The sequence below is a fragment of the Sorghum bicolor genome, chromosome 3, assembly GCF_000003195.3.
Source record: "Sorghum bicolor cultivar BTx623 chromosome 3, Sorghum_bicolor_NCBIv3, whole genome shotgun sequence".
NCBI classification, from domain to species: Eukaryota; Viridiplantae; Streptophyta; class Magnoliopsida; order Poales; family Poaceae; genus Sorghum; species Sorghum bicolor.
This window is the reverse complement of record NC_012872.2, coordinates 51,892,351-51,908,842: the sequence shown is the minus strand read 5'-3', so window position 1 is coordinate 51,908,842 and position 16,492 is coordinate 51,892,351. Positions and strand designations below refer to the sequence as shown.

General features: G+C 42.7%; 2 protein-coding genes across 2 annotated transcripts; one reads left to right on the top strand and one right to left on the bottom strand.

Moving 5' to 3' along the window:
- LOC8078626 (glyoxylate/succinic semialdehyde reductase 2, chloroplastic) lies at positions 1,768-4,910 on the top strand. The gene is made up of 12 exons (XM_002457989.2): positions 1,768-2,155; positions 2,360-2,453; positions 2,565-2,630; positions 3,073-3,148; positions 3,259-3,314; positions 3,441-3,525; positions 3,668-3,728; positions 3,809-3,861; positions 3,950-4,020; positions 4,122-4,194; positions 4,306-4,410; positions 4,532-4,910. Exons 1-12 carry the CDS (start codon positions 1,783-1,785, stop codon positions 4,673-4,675), a joined length of 1,257 nt encoding a protein of 418 aa, XP_002458034.2. The 5' UTR covers positions 1,768-1,782; the 3' UTR covers positions 4,676-4,910.
- Positions 5,408-12,033, bottom strand: LOC8078625 (ATP-dependent zinc metalloprotease FTSH 5, mitochondrial). Its single transcript, XM_002455781.2, has 7 exons — positions 11,738-12,033; positions 10,780-10,867; positions 10,164-10,424; positions 8,244-8,480; positions 8,043-8,167; positions 6,804-7,280; positions 5,408-6,727 (listed from the first exon to the last, which is right to left on the bottom strand). Exons 1-7 carry the CDS (start codon positions 11,762-11,764, stop codon positions 5,810-5,812), a joined length of 2,133 nt encoding a protein of 710 aa, XP_002455826.1. The 5' UTR covers positions 11,765-12,033; the 3' UTR covers positions 5,408-5,809.

Here is a 16,492-nt window from a genome sequence, read left to right as displayed (position 1 = left end):
CACAACGTTTGGAGTACAATGATTTTTTTCTGGAACTCTTGCTGAAGCAATCCAGACTTTCTTGTGTTTGATTGAAAAAAAAAAGAGCATGATGTTGAGGTTGATCAATCTATGGATGGATGTACTAATCCGTCGACTAAATCGCTATTGGCAGCAGTTTTGTCCTTTGGAGACTGGAGAGAGTGACCATGTATTAAATAGTTCCAGTAGTCCTCGTATGGTGGAGGGCATGTGTGGTTGGGTAAGTGGTGGTAGTAGATTTAGATTATTATACGGATCTGACGTAGGGAGGCTCTGATTGTCAGGTATTCTTCCAACATGTACGTTACAAACAAAGTTACCAGTTGTTAATTTAACTACTCCTGAATACTTATATCTAGGCAAATGGTAAGTATTTTGGTGACGCCATCCAGGGTGGATGGAGCCAGTAACATGGCGCCTCGCGGACCTGATCGACCACCGTCCCACCGGCCAACCCTTGCGTGAAGGACGCCTGTGCGGGCCGGTCCACAGTAGTGTGCGTTAATTATAAAGCCCGCCCGCTGTGGTACCGTCGTCCTCAAGTCTGTGCAACGCTAGTAGTAGGTATTCCCTCTACTCCAAATTATAATATTCTAAGAATTTTAAAGAGTTAAAATATCTTTAGTTTGACCAAAATATATTAAAAATTATAAAAATTTGTTACATCAAATAGATATACTATGAAAATATAATTAATAAAAAACCTAATAATATATAGTTTATATCATAAATGCTGTTATCTTGTCATATAAATTTAATTAAATTTAAAATGCTTTAACTTTTAAGATTCTTAGAATGTCTTATAATTTGGAACGTAGGGAGTACAAATCAGGGCAAATCCCATCCCAAGGGAGATGGTAATTTTCATTGAGATGATTCAACTAGTTGCAACACACAGCACGAGTAGAAGGTAACAGTGGTAAAGCAAGTACAGAACGCCATGTGATGTGCTTTCAACGTGGAGGTGGAGCGGAGCCGTGTAGTAAAGGGGTCCGGGGAAAAAAAAAGTATCGAATCGTTCGTGAGCATCTCTTTGCAAAATAATAAAGCTATATATATATATCCAGGCATCTCACAGATTCGCAGCGGTACACACTGCACGTACCATGATTTTGTCTTAAACCTCACTTCATCCCCGCTGGCCGCTGCCAAGTAAATGAAGGCACGTACCGTACGCAATTCACACGTACCTACGCACGCACGCACGCACGCGTGTGTGTGCCTCCCAGCGCCGTTCGAGAGAGAATTCATACTCAGGCCTTGTTTAGTTAAAAAAAAAATTTATAAAATTTTTTAAATTTTATATTATATTAAATTTGGTGGCACATATATAAAACATTAAATATAGATAAAAACAATAACTAATTATATAGTTTATCTATAATTTGTGATACGAATTTTTTAAACTAGTTAGTCTATGATTAGACAATATTAGTTAAATACAAACAAGAATATTACCATACTTATTTTGCCAAAAGTTTTGAAACTAAACAGCCTCATTCGATTCCTTGCATGCATGATGCCTGCGGCCTTGCCTCGTATACATTCGGTACGACCGTAACCGTACGTGTAGTAGTAGTAGTACTACAAGTAGTATAGCTAGTATCTGTCTCGCGTGTACAAACGTGTACGTGCCCGTGCTCCGATCCCCGTGTGTGTTACGTGCACATGCTCGTATCGTATTCCTTTCCTCATCTCGTGTTTCCATCTCGTGTCATCAATTCATCGTCATCGGCCGAGGGAGCAAAAAGGCTGCAGAGGATGACGACCCCGGATGGAAATGGAATAATCATGGCGGCCCAGAGAGGAAAAGCCGACCTGCCCTGCCCTGCCCTGCCCTGCTCCGTCTGCCGGCGGGCCCAGATCGGCCCACCCCGCGCAAGCCCCGAGGCCACCCGCCCAACGCCAAAAAGTGGAAAGGGGCCATCCAAGCGACAGGCGCACGTGACGTGGCTTATCCCCCTCTCGCTCTCGCCCCGCATCCACCCTCCAAGCAGCAAGCAGCAGCAGCCATCGGCCATGGCCGCGGCGGCCTTCCTCTCCGCCAGGGCGGCGCCCGCGCTGCTCTCTCCCTTGCGCTCGCGCAGGCTGTACCGCCGCCTCGTCGCATCCTCGTCCTCCGCCGGGGGTCAAGGTGCGCTGATTCCTTTTCCGCCTCCACGTGACGCGGCCCGACCCGACCCTGACCTGGGCACGCTGCTGCTGCTAGTCCTGCTGCGGCATGCGTAGGGCGGCGAGACGAGACAAGAAGAGTGGGGGCATCATATCGCTGGATGATGCAGAGCTCCCCTGCTCACCGCTCGCTATCCGCTTTGTTTGTGATTGGCGGCTTTCGCAGGTGGTGGCGGGGGAGTGGAGTTCCAGGGGAAGGTGGGCTTCCTGGGGCTCGGGATCATGGGCGCGCCCATGGCATCCAACCTCATCAGCGCAGGGTAAGTGAAATCACTCCATTCATTCATTCATTCGTTCGTTCCCCTTTGCTTTCTCAGCTGCAGCCATGTCAGGCCAGCACTGTAAGTAGCTTTTGTTTCTGCCTTCGTCAGCTGCGACGTTACGGTGTGGAACAGGACCAAGAGCAAGTGCGATCCCCTCCTCAGCCTCGGTGCCAAGTATGCCTCCCATTTCGTTTTCAGCTTCGCCTTTGCATACCAAATTACCAACCCATTTTCCTGAATGCATAGTGGTAGTGGCAGTGGTAGTGCTCCGTATGAATAAACGCGTGCAATTCCCTGAAATGTGACATAGCTCGTTTCCTGATAATTCAGCACGACCCTGCAGAGGCCCAACCCAATTTTCGTGGTTCACCATGAACATTTCTTCAATGAATGAACAACTTGCTGTTCAATCTTAATTTGCTTGAAAGACTCTTGTGTTCTGCTGAAATTCCACTAAAAAACACTCCAAATCGAGGAACCAAGCCCTCTACAGCTTAGAATGAATTTATACTTTCAGCCATTTTGTTATTGATGTTGACCCACAGCAAAAACAGTGTGTTCTATTGAAACTAAAAAAAAAAAAAAGATGTGCATCATGCATTGCTGCGACGTCCAGGTACGAGCCTTCACCGGCCCAAGTCGCTTCATCTTGTGACGTGACATTCGCGATGCTCGCTGATCCACAAAGCGCGGTATGTTGCTTCATTCCAGAATTCAGGCAGCAGCCTTCTCTGTTCATGAAAACTCGCATGACAAAACCCAATCATGTCTGTGAGTCTGTGACGATATGTACCCACTGCAGGCTGAGGTTGCATGCGGGTCCAGTGGAGCTGCTGAAGGGCTGGCCCCTGGGAAAGGGTAACTAACTAACTAACTAACCTGGCTCTGAAAAACAATGATGCATCATCAGAGAGCTTGCCTGGAGCATGTGAGGACGCATAGCTAGATAACATTATCTCTTATCTTCTTGCCTGTTACCTGCAGCTATGTCGATGTGTCGACGGTTGATGGTGCTACATCCAAGCTGATCGCTGAACGCATTACAAGTACCGGGGCATCTTTTCTTGAGGTAGTCCCTGGACCCTGCCACTGTTTACAGACCCATCTTGTACAATGAAACTGTTCATATGCTTGTCCCATTGTATTATTCACCAAAGTGTAATTGCAATGCCTGTACTTTGCTCCAGCCTAACTCGATAACTTTTCAGTAGGCTCCAGTTTCAGGCTCGAAAAAGCCAGCAGAAGATGGGCTGCTCATCTTTCTCACCGCAGGTAAACTTCCGCTTCCATGATCAGTAATTGTAAAAGCCCCTTTTTCTGTTATCTGAAACTGTAAATACTACTGCACCAAGGTGATGAATCCTTGTACAAGAGAGTGGCGCCCCTCCTTGATGTCATGGGGAAGGTTAATCTTTTATCTGCAAAAACCATTTCCCTCATCACATTCTGGATCGAGAAAATGCACTAATTTTTCCGCCTTACTCTGAAATCAGTCAAGATTTTATCTTGGCGATGTAGGCAATGGTGCGGCAATGAAGATCGTGGTTAACATGGTCATGGGGAGGTGGCACAAAATCATTGTTATCTACTGCATTTTAATAAATTTAAGCAAAACCTTTGGATATTGCCACTAAATGTTCTGGCTCCTTTGCTGAAATATGGCAGCATGATGGTTTCCTTCTCAGAAGGGTTGCTCCTGAGTGAAAAAGTTGGCTTAGACCCTAATACTCTTGTTGAGGTAATTTCTGAAAGAGAAACAAAAATAATCTGAACTCAACACTGCAGCAGTATTAAATAGTGAAACACCGATACAGAGGGAATCTAATCTAGGGTTCTTTGGTCGTTTCAGGTTATTTCCCAGGGTGCTATCAGTGCCCCCATGTTCTCCCTTAAGGGCCCATCCATGGTTAAAGCTGCATATCCTACTGCCTTTCCTCTGAAGCATCAACAGAAGGTATCACTTAGTTGCTTGTCCATTCATTCAGCAGTGGTGAACAGTTTCATTTGCATCTGGTCGGACCTAATCACGACTGAGCAGAGCTCCTGACAATAATGAAACAAACAACTCATGGCAGGACATGAGGCTCGCATTGGCCCTGGCGGAATCAGTGTCCCAGTCCATTCCTACAGTTGCAGCTGCGAACGAGCTGTACAAGGCTGCAAAATCGCTTGGCCTTAGTGACCACGACTTCTCGGCGGTTATTGAAGCACTTAAATAAAGCCAAAGTGCAGAGCTCACAGCAGTAGGTGTTGCCTGTTCAGCTGCCATCGAGGCAGCATTTTGTTTTGATGAGGAATGAAAAGGGAAATTTTCAAGATCACTGCAGAAAAGTTTTGTTTATTTTGAATACATTTAAGTACTGAACAATACACTATATTTAAAATTTGTAAAAATTTTCTCAGAACAATACAATTTCTGTATTTGTAAAAATTTTCGCGAACATTGCAGTGGCATTTCATTAAGGAAGAATAAATGTGTAAAAATAAAAAACTTTATTGATGACAAGCAGCAGCACATGTACATGAAGCACGCTGGCTAGATAAGAAACGGTGTTGCTTGTGCATGAAGTGCATTGTAAGAATATATGAAAGTTCATTGAGACAAGCAGCACCACAGTTTTTGTATTTTTAAAAGTAAGAGTTGATTGACTACGAGTAGCACATGTAGTACATGATAACAGACTCACGGTAAAAACAAAAGGATCTTATTAGCTTGATAAGAGATACTCCCGTTCCAAATTATAAGACATTCCAAGAATTTTAGAGTAAAAAAATCTCAAGTTTGACTAAAATTATAAATAAAATTATAAAGATTTATGATGAAAAATCTAATAATACTTAATTGATACCATAAATGTTATTATTTTATCATATAAATTTAATCTGTTTTAACTTTACAAGATTCTCAGAATGACTTATAATATAAGATGGAGGAAGTAACATACAACAAATGAGCATCAGAGGGGCTGATGAATCGACTCGTCAGCTACCACATTGTATTAAGCACACAGGACACTTATTCAGAATGTGTTACAATTTATGCTCTGTTAAGGTACAAGAGGCAGGCAGATCAAAATCTAACAATTTTTGGGGTGTAAACAACATAAATTGTTTTCGATGTGGGTACAAAACTGATTCAAGCACCAGCTAAATGTGCCTACTACAATGTGTAAAGTTTTTGTTTCTGCTTTGCACTGAAGGCACATGAACAGTAACTTCCACGCAATCAGTATGTTCTATTGCTGCAGCACTTTAGCATACTACCAATGACCCTCGTCGACTGTCAATTGCTGGAACAGCTTTGCTTGTTTGATGAAATATACACAATGCAATCTGGTGGAGTGGTCCATGTGCTAAGATCCCATACCAGCCACCCCCTTAGCTTTGGCTGCCGCCTGCTGTGCTGCGGCGGCGGCTGCAGCTGCTGCTGCAGCAGCTGATGCAGCTGGTGATGCGGGGGAAGCTGGTGCGGCTGGGGTCTTCTGCGGTGCTTCGATAGTATGCTCCTGTTGCTGTTTGTTATGTACCTGGGCCAATATGTTCGTTATCTGGGCTCCTGTGAGGGTCTCATGCTCAAGAAGTGCGTTGGCTAGAGCATGTAGCTCTTTATTGTGTTTTGTAAGAATGGTCTTCGCATTATTATATGCATTCTCCAAGAAATTCTTCACCTCCTGCTCAATCACAAGTCTAGTTTCTGAGCTCAGGCTCTTTCCATCGTCCTCATAGTTATAAGAGACAAGGCCGACCTGCTTGCTCATGCCATATTTAGTAACCATTGCTCTTGCCATTGCAGTTGCTTGCTGGAAGTCTGAGGATGCACCAGATGTCACCTCAGTATCCCCAAATATAAGCTCTTCTGCCACACGGCCTCCCATGCATACATCCAATTTTGCTAGCATCTGTTTCCTTGACACACTAGTCTGGTCTTTGTCAGGGAGTTGGGCCACCATTCCTAGAGCCATGCCCCTGGGTACGATGGTAGCCTTGTGGACGGGGTGAGCTCCTTCAGTGTGGATAGCAACAAGGGCATGCCCTCCCTCATGGTATGCTGTCAACTTCCTGCATTCGTCAGAGATAACTGCCGACTTCCGCTCACTACCCATCATGATTCGGTCCTTTGCATACTCAAGGTCATTCATTGTGACAGCTTTTGCACCATCCATGGCAGCCTTAAGAGCAGCAACATTTACCAAGTTAGCAAGGTCTGCACCAGAGAATCCCGGTGTTCCTCTAGCAATGATCATTAAGTCCACATCATCACTTTTCAAGATCTGCAATAAACAAATAGGATGGTAAGAGAATACAATTTCATTTGAATAACACAGTAAAAGGAGTTCTCAAGATCACCTTTGACATATGGGATTCTAGAATTTGACGTCGCCCTTCAACATCTGGGTTGGGAACAACAATATGACGGTCAAAACGCCCAGGTCTGACTAGGGCTTTATCTAGTGACTCAGGAAAGTTGGTTGCAGCAATGACAATTATCCCCTCATTCTGCTTAAAGCCATCCAACTCAACAAGCAGCTGGTTCAAGGTCATCTTCATATACTGTTGATCCTTAGGATTCCGGCTCCCACCAATTGCATCTATTTCGTCAATAAATATGATGCAAGGAGATCGCTTTTTTGCTGCAGCAAAAAGGTCTCGCACTCTCCGAGCTCCAACTCCCACAAACATCTCCTCAAACTCGCTTCCACTGCAAGAGAAGAAAGGAACACCAGCTTCACCAGCAATAGCCCTAGCTAGCATGGTTTTCCCAGTGCCAGGAGGGCCAACAAGCAAGACACCTTTCGGAAGTTTTCCACCAAGACGTGTGAAGCGCTGAAAACAAAAGCACAGTTTGTGAGCATCGTATGAAAAACATATAATAAAAAAGGTACCTTCATGTGTTGTCAAGACGAGATTAGCTTATAATAGACAGAAATATATATACAAAATGGAGGTAACTCGAAAACTATCAAGTATCAACATGGCAAAAATATAAGCCTACAGCTTCACAAAAGCAATTGAAAGGGTAGATCAATGATAAACTAATTAATGGCAACTTTTACTTAGGAGGTGTTTAGTTCCCCATAAAATGCAAAATGCAAAATGCCAACTACTTTGGAATGATGGAATACAAAATGCCAAAATTTTCAAGGTTATGTTTAGTTCCATCCAAAATGCAGAATTTATTGCCCTCCCCTCATGAGGGCCTCTTGAGGCTCTTTTGGACCGTTTTTGGCCTCTTGAGGCCAAAATCCAAAATGGAGAATAACCACCTTTTTGCCAAAAAACTTGCATGGTGTTTAGTTCCATTATGCAAAATGATGAACCAAAACCCAATTTTTTTTGGAATAGTAGGGGAACTAAACACCCCCTTAACCTATTCAGTAACATAAAGAACAATGTGGTTACTATTAGCATGAAGAGTACTGCTGATAAAACAAGACCAAACAGTCTAAGCACTGATTTTTCACAAGTTTTGTGCGAACAAAGATATTGGTTGATGAGTCCAGCAGGTGGAGGAAAATTCTTCAAGTAGCATTGTTTGACTTCAAGAAATATACCCTTTTTCAAGACTAATGATTTAAAAGGTTTTACCTTGGGATCTCGAAGATAATGAACTATTTCTTCAAGTTCAGATTTTGCTTCATCAACACCCTTTACATCACTGAATTTTGTAGTAGACTCCATGCTTGGTTGAACCTCTTCATTCAGACCAAGTCCTACATTCAATTCATAAATGGTTAATGGGCTGATATTAAATTCAGAAGATAATACAGATCTTCCACAAAATCAAACCTTTGCTGATTCCTCTATCCTCAATGAGAGCACCGATGCCCGAAATAAGAAGGAAAGTTAGTGCAATGCTTCGGAAGGTACGCCAAAGCTGATCCTTAAATTGTCCTGTTTCTGCTGTGACCATGTGAATAGGTGCATTTGCAGTGCCAAGAGCTCCATCTTTTGTCACTTGACCAGCACCAATTAATGCAGGAATGCTACCAAAGCTTTCTTCCCCCCTTGTCGAGGAAGCAGCACCTGTACAGAAAATTCACAACTAGAGTTTTTAAGTCATGTTAAACACAGGATACGCATTATCAACTTAAGGAATGCTACCCAGGCTTCACTATAGGAATTTGAACTATAGACTCATAAATTTAGCCAAGAGCACAGAAATAAAGTATTATAGAGAGAACAGGTTTCCCTGAATTAGTACTGTAAAAATCTAATGTGTTTGCCTGCATATATATAGTATAAAGTAGCAATAAGTGGTTTAAGATTAACATTACTCTCACAATTCTCATTTTAGTAAAACTCAATGTCCAAGAATTTGATACAAAACTGAGTGTTTCAGTTGTCTCAGGCACCAAGAGCAGTTGGAGTTAATCATGGACGATGCGGTCTGCAAGTTGGAGTCAAACATGACTCCTAGCTTCATCTACAATTCTAATCCACACGTCGTGAAGAGAGAAGACTCTCGATGCGATTCGTATTCTTTGGCAGACTCGCTTACACCTCAAATTAACTCTTGATTGTTTTTATTCGGTGCTACGTACAAAGCAAGCACAGACTGAGACAGTGGATGAATTCATGAAGGATCAGCTACCTATTTATTAGGTTATTAGTTTTCAATCTCCTCTCATCGCTGAATGCTGAGCCCACCATCAACCAATTCGCACGCCATGCAAGTCCATCTCGCCCCTCCTCACATTCGGCTGGTGCTGCAGCGGGCCAGGCCCCACGGAACTGTCCTGCACGCAGACAGCAGAGCTGGTGCTCACTGAGTCAGCGAGCAGGCAGGCACGTGAGCCAGCAGCTGTGACAGTCAAGAACTGCATGTGCCAGGCAGCAGCAGCAGCAGCAGCAGCAGCAGCAAAGCTGGCAGCTGGATGTGCCTGGTGAGGCTGCCAGTGCCTCCGGGCCATATGCTTGGGTGATGTTTTCCACGACCACTAGGATTAGTAGACAGCTGCAGCAGGCTTGTTGCTTTGGTGCATGGGGGAAAACAGGCAGTAGCATGCATGCTACGCAAGGCCTAAGTTAGAGCCAGGAAGATGGAATAAAGGTTCAGAGGTGGTTTTTGGGCTCCATGGTATCAGACCATGTAAAACAGAGAAAACAGGTTCATGGTATCAGACCATGCGTTCCAAATAAAAATAATTAAAAAAAAACAGAGAAAACCCACAGAAACCAATCACAGGTTTGTTTCCCCTCTCCTTTCTAATCAGCCGCGCTGCCACAGGTCTCCTTCCTGGCTCCAAAAAGGATATCTGCTACCACATCTCCTCCTCAAAAACAGGTGCTACAAGCGAACGCTGCCGTTGCAACACATCATGATAATGGCATCATACACAACCAGGACATGCTAAGTTTTCAAGGGCCTTCGCCCGTAGCAAGGCACATGCATATTTACTAGTAACTACAGTAGAGCATAAAGTTTTCTTTGACAGAGCATCTATTGCCATGAAAGATGAATATGTATGCATTTGTTAAATGCTGTGATTTATTCATAGGGACCGAAAATAATTTGTATACAAGACATAGGCATCAAAACCTACTAACAGGGCATTAAATGTATCCATAATATAAGAACACAGCCACTATACATGCGTTTTTCAAATGAAGCTACAACTAGAAAAATAGACAGTCACACAGAATGTAGCAGAATGCAAAAAAACTTCTCAGCCATGAAATAAAGGAAATGTCTTACGACTTTGGTACCTCTCTGCAGTGTTTTAAGCAAGGCACTCTCGTCCAGCCTATCAACCCTTACAAGAGCTTTCACATACTCTGAAAGTGCTGCTGGATTAGAATGTAAAGAAGGTTGGCTTTCAAATATTTGTATGACACGCTCTGGGTCACTTCTGTAAATCTCTTTAAGTAGAGAAGTTTCACTTGGTGATTCTAGATCTCGCACCCGGCGTGCAAGGCTACCAATGTAACTTGACTGGTTCCTCTCTTGTAAATTTTTAATTCTGGCACCTGCAGTGAGCAACAAGACAATGTAGATGTCAAACAAAAAGTGGGAACTGGGAACACATTTTAGCAATAGAAGACTGGCACTGAATAGTGACACTGCATTGAAGAAAGTCGTATACTGTATAACAGATGCATGATAGCCATCACAAACAACTTTAGTTACTAAATGAAAATAAAGCATAGAGAGAGATATAAGGCATGGAATTTTGGACAGCAAATGATATGGAAACTCCTACATTGAGCATGGTAGCTTTGGGAAGATGCAAATGTCGCACAGTTAGGCAGCAACATATTAATAGAGTAACAGGAAATAGATGCCTGTTGATATCTGCACTAATTCATTGTCGTCTCAGTGTACCTGCAGTGATGTCACTTCGAAGAGTGCCCAAAGGGGAGGAAGCAACTAGTTCATTGTAGATTGCTTTTGTTGGTCGATGCCTTGCAATCTGCGACAGAACAACACACACACATACAAACCTGGATCAGCTAAAGCAACTAACATTCATATGTATACATCATCATGGATAGAACACAATAATATCGCAGAGCAGATTATTTGATTACAGAATTGTTACAGAACATCTCAATATTCATTATTCAAAAGGACTTGCCATCAATTTTTAGTTCTTACTGCTCTTCCTAAGAATTAGCTTCATGAGACGCAGTGCAGATTATTCAATTATGATCAACAATTATTACAGAACATCTCTATATTCATTATTTAAATGGACTTGCAATCAGTTTTTAGTTCTTATTGTTCCGTCCTAAGAATTAGCTTCACTAGACACAGCACGACAAGTAGACAATATGGCAGAGCTGATTAAGATTGCGAGCAACAACTGTTACAGTAGATCCCAATATCCATCAATCAAATGGATCAATTTTTAGTTATTATTACTGTTATGTCCTAACAAATAGTGTCCCAGGACACAGAACAACACACTAGATGACACATCTGGACTTAAATCTAGAGTTTCCTGTAAATTCTCATACAGATACAGGCTAAAGTAAAAAGAAGTTATTTTTTTCTATTACTAGCGGAAAGTAGTAACGGATACAAAACGCAAACTGCATCATTGTTTGTCCAAAATCAGTAGCCTGCATGTTTCGTCAGCAGAGACATCCTCACAGTTAGCTCCCAAGATAGCCATGTATACCATCAAGATATACGCAGACGTTGTTCGTATCCGCAGAGCCCCAACAACACAGCCCCCAATCCCGCCCAGACACCAAAGATCGAAGATTTGAGGCCACCACCGTATCTCCGTACAACCATAAAGCGCGGGAACGAAGAAAAGATCAGGCAGGAGTCTCACCTGGGTGAGGACGCGCCGCCACGCCATGGGCCCGAATCCCTAGCCCTGCGCCGCTCGGCCCAGCGAGATCCCGAAGAAGAAGAAGCGCCGACGCGGTCGGGGCAGACGGACGACCCCCAAAGGAAACGAGCCTCGGGAACCGCACGGAGGGTGAGGCGGGATTAGAGGTGGTCGGTGGCGGCGCGGTTGAGGCGGGCGCGGAGATGAGCGGATGTAGGCGGCGGGGGCTGAGGTCACGCGCAGGCAGTCGAGGGTGGACAGGGCAGGAGAAGTGAAGGAGAGGAAGACGACACGAGAGAGAACTCCCCCGATTTTATATCCTTTTCTTTTTCTTTTGCCCCTCCGAGACGGAGTCTCTAGTAGTAAAAATATTCAAATAATAAAGTGCTACTAGTATTATTTTTTTGAAAAAAAGGTCATCGGATTTGATTTTATTTTGATTCGAGTGGGGGGAGGAACCTGTTTGAGTACAGCTTAACTTTACGAAGTTATTTTTTTAGAAAAAAGCTTTATGAACAATTTTTTAAGTAAAGTTGAGTTGTTTTAAAAAATAATGTTTGACAAAAGAGTTTCACCAATAGTTTCATACATGGACGAAAAAAGAAATGAGAGAGCGCTAGAATAAGCTATTTTTTAGCTTTATCCTACATGTCTTGGTGAGAAAAGAAGAAAAATAGCTTCACTTAGAGCATCTCCAAGAGATTAGCCAACTGATTTAGCTACTCTCTAAAATAGATTTGACAAAAAGATATTAGAGTACTCCAACAGACTCTATAAAGAGATGGCTAGTGAGGTAAGTGTTGACGGTCCTTAAGTATCAAATTTAATTATCAAATAAATAAAGAAAAGGATCCAAATAAAATCAACATCTAGACTTAGGGTTTTATCTGACAGAATTCCACGAGTTTTGGTGTTTGTCTATTTCTGCAGGGGGTTATCAGGAAATACGGAAGAAAGGCCCACACGTCGGGATTACATAGAGATATCAACGTGCCGCGTAATTATCTTACATCTAGAAGACTCCAGAAGCCACGGGAAGGAAGCGGAGGCCGAACGGGGTCAGGCACTGGGCGCCCGCCCCTGTTGGACTCCAATCAGGACACTCTTTCGGGAAAGATCTCCACCGACCTAAAGGATAAAGGATAACCGTTCAATCAATGTCGGTTTGATCCAACGGCCCATATTTACTTGAAGGGACTAGAAAACCAGACCCCCTGGCCCCTGGAGGAGAGAGAGCCTCTCAACCCTAATTCATTATTCCTCAAGGGAAAAGAAGCCTCTGATCAAGATTAGAGCCACCACATCAATTAGAAGTCTAGATTAGCATAGCTACATAGGATTAGAACTAGAAGGAGTCAATCTTCGATTGGTTTTCGGATCTGTCAAGAGGATTCTTAGTAATTCTCTAATTGTTCTTCTAATCATCTTTGTTCTTCAATATTATGAATATGACTTTGTTCTACTTTAATATATTGCTTATGACTTTGCTCTACTTGTTTATATTCAAGATTATATTGTTCTTAGTTTATCATAGTTATATACTTGGCTTAGTTAGATTGGATCTATATACATGTTTAGGATCGTATAGCGTTTATCCATCGGATCCATGGGTAAATGATAGATATTGTGTAGGCGTGGTGCTTATACCGTATTTATCTGCGATTGTACCCAATATGCCAGATCGCGGGGTAGTTTGTGATAGTGACAGTTTCATTGATTCTTATATAGTCCCCCACTCGTGTATTGGGCTGGCAGAGCAATATTATTACAGGGGAGTGATTGCTATGTTTCTCATTTACCTTGCTAATATCACTATACATGGGCGTAGTCTTGTCTCGCAATGATTGCTAAGTATGCTTGCACTAACTATGATAATGCTAGACTATATAGTTGAGAATAACTTAGGAAATATTCTTGTAGTTCGTTCTAATACCATGCTAATGACTTTCTAGAGTATCTAATTGAGATGCTTATCATATTTATTATGTGGCTAAGTTATGCTGATCAGATTAATTATCTTTGTCACTATTCATTATTTCATATATCTTTTATGTGACACTTATCCCTGTCTGAAAGAGTTAGATAAATGTTCTCAATTATACATGCAATGATAGATACTCAATCTTATATTCCATTCTGTAATCAATATTGATGATTGTTAATCCCTTCCCAGTGGTAAAAATATAAATAACGATACCTGAAATACTTCCCGGTTAAAATGCTACATCGGTATTAATCTGTGCGCTTGCAGATCCAATTCATTATTTATTTAGAAGAGCAATTACATATTTTAATACCACGTCTCTCATATCATGCTGGGGATGACAACTTGGCTTAAGTGGTATGGGAGATAGGTTTGGCATTTTTGGCACCGTTACTAGAATTAGAAAACTGTCTACTTTTGGTAATGATGTTAAGAATACCCAACAAGCATTTTTGGCGCCGTTGCCGGGGAAGGTTGATTACTAATCAGGAATGAATAAATGATTTTGAGTTATCATTCGCATCACTAATATGATTGACCTTATCAATTCTCTCATACAGTTTTACCCCGATAGTTTCTATCTTATCTTATGCAGGGGAATGTATGAATAGAATACATCTTCCAGAAAATTTTGTTGACAATCCCGAAGCCTTATTCAGAAAAACAAGAGCCAAGCTCAAGAAGAGATCATCAACACTTCAGCAAGAAGCTTCATCCAATCAAGAAGATCACCGGAACTTGTCTTCAGAGTTCAAAGCCATGGCGAACAAATCAATCCGCGAGTTCTCAGCTCCCACTACGGACAACATCCGCACTGGACCTGCTGCAGAGATCGATGGCAACTTTGAGCTCAAGGCTGGACTTATCAACATGGTGCAATCCAACCAGTTCTGTGGGAAGGCACACGAAGATGCTAGTGCTCATCTCCAACACTTCCTGGAGATATGCAGCACATTTACCATGTTAGGAGTTTCCAGAGATGCTATACTACTTCGCCTCTTCCCATTCTCACTGTTAGGGAGAGCGAAGCAGTGGTTCTACGCTACAAAGGAGAAGAATACTACGTGGGCACTCTGCTCAACAAACTTCCTGGCTAAGTTCTTTCCCATGGGCAAGACCAATGCTTTCCGTCGGAAGATTACAAGTTTTCAGCAACAAAATGATGAATCTGTTCTAGAAGCATGGGAGCGCTTCCAAGACTACATCCTAGAATGTCCCCATCATGGAATGGAGAGTTGGCTACTAATGCAGACATTTTATCATGGGCTCGGCAACAGTGCCCGAGAAACCATGGATGCTGCAGCCGGAGGAGCATTCTTATCACTTACCATACCACAAGCCACAGCTCTTGTGGAAAAGATGGCGTCCAACCAAGGCTGGAATGAAGAGAGGACCCAGACACGCAAGAGAGGTGGAGGTATGCATCAGCTCAAGGAGGTAGACATGCTGTCTGCAAAGCTAGACCTGCTCATGAAGAAGCTCGATGATAGAGCTGGAGATAAGAAAGAAGTTATGCACATCTACGACTCTCACATGACTTGTGAGGAGTGTGGAGATACTGGACACTCAGGCAATCACTGCCCTGAGATGTTTGAGGATGTGAACTACATCAACAATAACAACAACAACTACTACAACCGTCCTCAACAAAATCAAGGTTGGAATCAACAGAGGCCTAACTACTCAGGTAATTATCAAGGTAACAATTCTTACAACAATAATAATAATTTTCCACCTTTAAGAGAGTTAGTGTCTAATCAAGGAAAGCTAATGGATAACCTATCTAAGAAATTGGCATCTAATGATAAAATGCTAGAAAATATAAATAATAGAATGGATAATTTCTCTACTGCCATCAAGAATCAAATTAGCTTTAATAAAATGATTGAATCTCAGTTAAATCAAATAGCTGCTGCTGTTCCTGCTACTAACCCCGGTATACCATCACAACCGGAAGGATTAGAATCTGCAAATCTTGTAGACATGTTTGATGCAGGTAATTGGAGTAACCCCGTCACTGAAGTTACTACTGACCTTCTGCCGGTCAAGAGAGGTGATCTAGGACGCCCCGTCATCCCGATCTCCATCGACATGGTGGACTTCCCAGAAGCACTCTGCGACTTTGGCTCTAGCGTCAACATTATGCCCAGGGTACTCTATGAAAAATTCTTTACATATCCTTTATCAGAAACAACCATGTGTTTGCAGTTTGCAGATCAGACGATAAGTTTCCTAAAGGGAATATTGAAGAACCTCTGTGTTCGAGTTGGTAACTTGTACGCCCCAGCAGACTTCATGGTGATAGAGACCGGAAATGATGAGAGGGCACCCATCATCTTAGGGAGGCCATTCTTAAACACCTCGGGAGCTGTCATCTACGCTAGTGCTGCCAAGATCAGTTTCTACATCAAAAGGAAGAAAGAGGCGTTTTCCTTTAAGAACAAGACTACACAAACTCCAGATCAATCCAGACGTGAATCAAGGAAGAGGACCAACAGGAGGAACAGGAACAAGCAAGTGTGGACCGAGTCAGCTAAGATAGTCACTGCAATTCAAGAAGGTCAAGATCATCAACTTAAGTCATCGTTTCTGACTAAGAAGGATGACCAAGGAATGCCAAGTATCTACTGCTCCATAAATGGATACAACTTATACAAGACGACTTGCGACACCGGATCGGGCGTCAACATAATGGCCGCAGTCACCTATGTTGATATTTGGTAACGCAATAAGGAAATGATCTGCAAGCGCACGGATATCGGTGAGCATTT

Bases quoted from the DNA above. Each gene is read 5' to 3' on its own strand.
- LOC8078626 (XM_002457989.2), top strand. From the start codon at position 1,783: ATGACGACCCCGGATGGAAATGGAATAATCATGGCGGCCCAGAGAGGA. The intron at 2,156-2,359 runs GTGCGCTGATTC...CGGCTTTCGCAG, and splicing joins GTCCTCCGCCGGGGGTCAAG to GTGGTGGCGGGGGAGTGGAG. The intron at 3,729-3,808 runs GTAAACTTCCGC...TACTGCACCAAG, and splicing joins GCTCATCTTTCTCACCGCAG to GTGATGAATCCTTGTACAAG.
- LOC8078625 (XM_002455781.2), bottom strand. From the start codon at position 11,764: ATGGCGTGGCGGCGCGTCCTCACCCAG. The intron at 10,425-10,779 runs GTACACTGAGAC...TGCTCACTGCAG, and splicing joins TCGAAGTGACATCACTGCAG to GTGCCAGAATTAAAAATTTA. The intron at 8,481-10,163 runs GTACCAAAGTCG...TTTTCTGTACAG, and splicing joins GCTTAAAACACTGCAGAGAG to GTGCTGCTTCCTCGACAAGG.